Source organism: Erpetoichthys calabaricus, chromosome 5 (assembly GCF_900747795.2).
Source record: "Erpetoichthys calabaricus chromosome 5, fErpCal1.3, whole genome shotgun sequence".
Lineage (NCBI taxonomy): Eukaryota > Metazoa > Chordata > Cladistia > Polypteriformes > Polypteridae > Erpetoichthys > Erpetoichthys calabaricus.
Genome location: NC_041398.2, coordinates 2,880,070 through 2,886,069, shown reverse-complemented (window position 1 = coordinate 2,886,069; position 6,000 = coordinate 2,880,070). Strand labels below are relative to the sequence as shown.

General features: G+C 39.7%; 1 protein-coding gene across 4 annotated transcripts in view; it reads right to left on the bottom strand.

The window, feature by feature from the left end:
• LOC114652509 (gastrula zinc finger protein XlCGF26.1-like) overlaps positions 1-6,000 on the bottom strand; it is a 90,436-nt gene continuing 84,436 nt past the window's right edge. For 3 of the 4 annotated variants that reach the window (XM_051927867.1, XM_051927868.1, XM_051927870.1), the window contains exons 2-3: positions 4,057-4,601; positions 1-1,413 (exon numbers count right to left, since the gene is read on the bottom strand). In XM_051927867.1, the coding sequence (XP_051783827.1) occupies positions 14-1,413; positions 4,057-4,471 (1,815 nt within the window). In that variant the 5' untranslated portion in view covers positions 4,472-4,601 and the 3' untranslated portion in view covers positions 1-13. The remainder of the gene's footprint in view (positions 1,414-4,056; positions 4,602-6,000) is intronic. The other variant, XM_051927869.1, reaches the window with a different exon arrangement.

The following is a 6,000-nucleotide window of genomic DNA, read 5'->3' as shown; positions in this document are numbered from 1 at the left end:
GATCATTTGTCATTTATGGGACAGACTTTACTCCAATATGACTTTGTGTGTGTCTCCAAAAACTTTTTTTAGAAGAGTACCCTTTACCACATTCAGAACAGGTGTACGGCTTCTCTCCAGTGTGGATCATTCTGTGGCTCTTAAGCGTCTTTTGACGAGAGAATCGTTTGCCACATTCTGGACAGCAATGGGGTTTCTCTCCAGAGTGAATTCTCATGTGGTCCTTAAGAGTCCTGCTGTCTGAGAAAAGCTTGCCACAGTCAGAACAGCTTTCTTTCTTACCAGAATGAATTACTTTATGATTGTGAAGAGAACTGTTATATGAGAATCGCATTCCACACTCAGAACAACTGTAAGGCTTCTCTCCAGTATGACTTCTCCTATGAATATTAAGAGAATTGATGCGTGAGAATTGTTTGCCACATTCCAAGCATTGGTGAGGTTTTTCTCCTGTGTGAACTCTGATGTGACTCTGTAGGGTGCTTTGTTGTGAGAACTGCTTATCACATTCAGGACAACAATAAGGTTTCTCTCCAGTATGAGTTCTGATGTGACACTGAAGAGAGAATAAATCTAAGAATCGTTTTCCACATTCAGAACAGCAATGCAATTTTTCTCCAGTATGGATTTTGCTGTGTCTATAAAGACTATTCTGGTTGGTATAACCTTTGCCACATTCAGAACAGACATACTGCATTTTCTCTTCAGTGTGAGTTTGTGTGTGTCGTTGAAAACTATTAATGTCGAAAAATCTTTTTCCACATTGAGAACACCAATATGGCTTCTCTCCAGTATGAATTTGTGTGTGCCTTTGAAAAGTGCGTTTGTCAGAATATTGTTTGCCACATTCTGGACAACAATAAGCTTTTTCTCCTGTGTGGCTTCTTTTGTGGATCTGAAGATAGCTTATACGTGAGAATGACTTACCACATTCTGAACAGCAATGAGGTTTTTCTCCTGTGTGGATTCTTCTGTGGTTCTGAAGATGGCTTCTCCTTGAGAACGACTTTCCACATTCTGGACAGCAATGGGGTTTTTCTCCTGTGTGGATTTTTCTGTGCCTCTGCAAACTGCTTCTCTTCGAGAATCGATTGCCACATTCATGACAACAATATGTTTTTTTTCCAGTGTGAATCTTAATATGCTTGTTAAGATCACTTTTCTGTGTGAATTGTTTGCCACATTCCAAACATTTTTTTCCAATGTGAATTTGGATATCTTTCTCCACTTGCTGTCGATCAGTTTTGATGGCTTCTGTCTGTGTTACTTCAGTAGTAGGGAGAGAACTGCAGTGCAAAAAGGCTGCTGTGAGGTTCTCTGATCCTCTTGCTGATTTCTTCATACCTTTCTCATTGTATTGAAGAGAGTGCTGACCAAATGAAGGTGGAGAGAAGCTGCCATTCTTCTGTAAATCTGAAATAACACAAAAATTTTAACTATTATTATAATTATGATCTTCCTGACACCTTGATCCAAGGTGATTTACAACATTTGAGACACAATTGGTTACATTTCTCTTGTTTTTCCCAACTGGAACACAGGCAGGTCACGTGACTTGCTCATGGTCACATGGTGTCAATAGCTGAATTTGAACCTGCAACTTCAGGGGTTGATGTCCAAATTTCTAAGCACTACCCGCCTTTTAAAATCAATGAAACAGTACAAGTAAAGTGGTGGCACACTGGTTGGAGTTCCTTCCTCACACTGAGGTGCCATTAATGGTCTGGACACTTCATGTGTGGTCTTTACATGTTCTGCTGCTCTCTGTTCAACTTCTCCACCTTTCTCTCATATGTGAAAGACAGGCCTGATCTGATCAATCGATCACAAATCAAAATCAGCCAATTTTCACTCCAAATGACTTGACCGATGATCAGCAAATTAGTGGATCTTAACCTCTAATCTTGAATGATAAAAAGCATGCAAGACAAAGTTCCAACATTACCAAAATACAAAAACTCATCCTCGCCAGTCTAACAGTTTTATTGTCTTCCTAAAAGAGAAAACAGATTTGCAGTTTGTAATATTTGTGTAAAAAGAAGTCAGCGGTGGAGGATTCTCTGCTAACACTTTCAACAATTCAAACCTTATTCAGCATCTGAGATGTCAACACAAAAGGGACTGGTGTGAAGAACGAGCTGTTCAAAGGCTGAGGCGACCAGCAAGCTTAGTCTAGCTCAGTCACCTACTCTCACTCGGCCTCCAATAATGGCAGCACTTAGAAAACTCAACCTTATAATACTGACAGCAAGAAACCCAAAGACTTACTGGGACACAAAAACAGTGGAATTCGTAAGCCTGGACAACCAGCCACTTTCAGTTCTGGAAGAGGTCACCTTGTAGATCATTTAGATCCACGATTCAATCTGCCAGTGAGTGTTTGTTGACCGATTTATTTGTATAATTAATTAACCAGGCATTAGATGTTTTGACTAAAATCCCTTTGATTAGCCTTTCAGTGAATGTGTAGGTAGATGGGAGAAAAGTGATACAGAGTTTTACTGAGCTGGTACATAAATATAAATCGTTATCAAGTGGATGTCGATTAGATAGAAATTGTAATCAGCTCTTTTATTGGCTTGTTGGGTAGAATTGTATGAGCCTAGTTATTAGACATAAATAAAATAATACTAATCAAGTATAATGAGCATTGAGTGTGAACAGTCACTATATAGTTATAAATTCTGTAATAGATATTATTATCATAATGATTTTTTACCCAAATTAAACAATGGTACAAAGACACATATTTCACAGATGATTGCAAATCTCAAACACATAAACCAGATCCAGCAGAACTCCATGACCCTGTAGTTAGGACATAGTGGGATGGATAATGGATGGATGGATAGATTTTAACTAAAATCCCCTTAATTAGCCTTTCAGAGAATGTGTAGGTAGATGGGAGGAAAGGGATGCAGAGTTTTACTGAGCCGGTACATAAATATAAATCGTTATCGAGTGGACGTCGATTAGTTAGTTATTGTAGTCAGCCCTCTTATTGGCTTGTTGGGTAAAATGGTATGAGCCTAGTTTTTAGACCTAAATAAAATACAATGATGCATAATAAGCACTGAATGTGAATAGTCACTATACAGTTACAAAATCTGTAACAGATATTATTATCATAATGACTTTTTCACCAAATTAAACAATGGTACAAGGACACTTATTGCACAGATGATTGCAAATCTGAAATATCCAATAGATCCTAATCTGTCCTAAGAAACAAACACACAAATATATCCGCTTGTGTTAGGGGGGCACAGTGTTTAGCACAGCTGCTTTATTGTTCAGGTGTCCTGGGGTCAAATCCTGCCAACATTTGTTCTGCACAGGGGCCCCGAATGGTGTTTCTGGTTATTCTGGTTCTTCCCCTCATCCCCAATAACATGCAGGTGAAGTGGAGTGGAGACTCCAAATTGACCCGATGTGACTGTGGGAGACAGAAGGGCCCAAGATCATCTCCAAGTGAAGATTTCACACCCCTGCCAACTTGTCCAGGCCATGCTGCCCCAGCAAGTTCAGGGTGAGAGCAGAACACAAGATGCTGAAAGAAGACCCTGAGACTCCCTAAATGTCATCATGGCTCGTACAGGTAGCTCTTGTCACTGTTAACGTCAAAGTGCACAAGATTACCATTAGAAAGATGAGGCACATATTAGGTGGACACTGGCTTGAGCAAATTCACTCTTATTGAGTGCACAGGGCTGACAATTTGACTCTTACTAATTTCTTTCTTTTTGTGGACATTTCTACCTTAACTGCCACACAATTTAAGAAATATAATGTCTTTAACAAAATATGACTTTTGATATTTTTATTGAACATAATGTGCTCAACACTTTAGATTTTTTCTTATTCACCCAAGTTTTTCTAATTTCTCATTTATTAGGTAACCTATTGTTTGTTATCATGCACCCAAGCAGGTGGTCTTTATCCAAGTTCAATTAACCGTGTTTTCAACTCTCATTTCAATCTTCTAAAAACATCAAAGCACCCAATGTTAGAATTTATAAATGCTCTCTTTCTTTTATATTTAATCACATTACTCACCCATTCCAACACTCCCAGGTGACTCTTCTCCTTCTCTCCCATTTCCCTCTGTGATTTTCTCTTCAGACTCCGATAACTCTGATTTCAGCTCTGCAGAATTCTCCTGTGTAGCCAGTCGTCCCGTATTAGTGGACCAGGACTGTAAACTGGATGGAGATTCTTCACAGGCCTCTTGCTTGAAAATATCTTCAGTTTCATGCTTTTGAAGTTCAAGACCAACGGAGAAATCATTCAAATCCTCAGCTTTAATGTCAGCAGTCACCCCCTTGCACTCCTCCTCCTCTTTAAAAATTGAAATTCTTTCTTCATGATCCTCCAGCTTCACACACACATCCTCTGGTGTGAGCCGCTCACAGTCCTCTTCTTTAATGTCCACTGTTCTTTCATTCACACCATCTTCTTTGGCAGAGGCCATGCTCTGTGGGAAACTCTTCTCTCTCTTTAAGTGTCTGCCCTTCTCTTCTCAGATTCACTTCTCACATGGACAGCCCTGAGCTGGAGGCCATTAGACACCTCAGTGTATGGCCGTGTGAAATGGGAAAGCCCTGTGAAAATAAAAGTCATAGAATTAACTTCATAAAGTCAGTAAAAATAATGAGCACACTTCAGGGCCACAGTGCCCTCCATGAGGTTTGGGTCAAAGACAAATTGGTCTTGATTTCCTCCACTGCCTCACAGTTTAAAATTACAACTCAAACAATTCAGACTGTCGCTTACAGGTACAGCATTGAGATGTCAATTTGAGCAGAAGACCTGAACAAAGATGAAGGTGTGACTATTCTGATAGAAAGGCTTGATGTGGTGTCACAGTCACAGCACTTCACTGGTACAATAAAGTAAAGGAGATCACACTGAAGACAGGAGGAAAGGTTTCACGAGTGGATACCACAGTTTGTTACTGGCTGGATGAAGATGGCACAGTGACTGGAATACCTGTATGCCATGTTGATGACTTTATATGGTAGGGCCCTGTGAGTTCTGCGATGTTTGTGTGAGTCTTTCCTGTATGTTCTCTCGTTAAAGGTACAGCAATTTCAAAGTGAGAAGAATCAGATACCCCAGCCATGTCCAAGAAACTATAAACACGAGCTTAACTGCAAAATTGAGTTCACAAAAATATCCAGGCAACTTTTACGAATTTGGACAACAACTTCTCTGCATGTTTTGCCTGCACACCAATGACTGAACATGACAAGATACTTGCAATGACCGCATCAAATCTAAAACCCACCTCAAGAACAAGGAGATATTAAGATCAATAGGTGTTCACCTTCAGGTAACAAAAGCGGAAACAACAAAATCGTCAGATGCAAGACGCCAGTTTGTGGAGGATTTTGTGGCTTTGTACTTACAGTTTGCTGACTGTGGAGGGGACGCTGGCGTATGCATGTTGCCCCCGCTCTTCCCGGTCATCAACACTTTTCGTTAAAATTCACATTGAACCTAAACTTTTTGCAATTGTTCACTTTCTTCTTATTGTTTGTATAGTTTAAGTGTCTTGACCATGGGAAAGGCGCTATATAAATAAAATGTATTATTATTATTGTATGTGGAGTCGGACACACCACTCGAAAAAAATGCCTAAGACGTGTCCTTTCTTTATTAAGCATTGTAAACAGGGAGGCGCGCTGCCAGAAACTGAGAGCAGTCTTTTTCCTAGAACCGCACAAATATATTGAGCAACCATCCAAGCAGATGTTTTGTGATAATATTAGCTGACTCCACGGCTGGCGTTAAGAAAGAACGGTCAAGGCACGCATCTCAGAGCCGTCGAGAGCCGCCGTATTGTATTGGTACCCTTTGTTGGAAATTGAATAATTAATCGTCAGTGATGTTGCAAACATTTCATTTGAAACAGTTAATATTTTAGTATCGTTCAATACGTTTATACTTTATTTTCTTTGTCTACGAAATGCTGGAACATGTTATTTAAATATTTAAAAC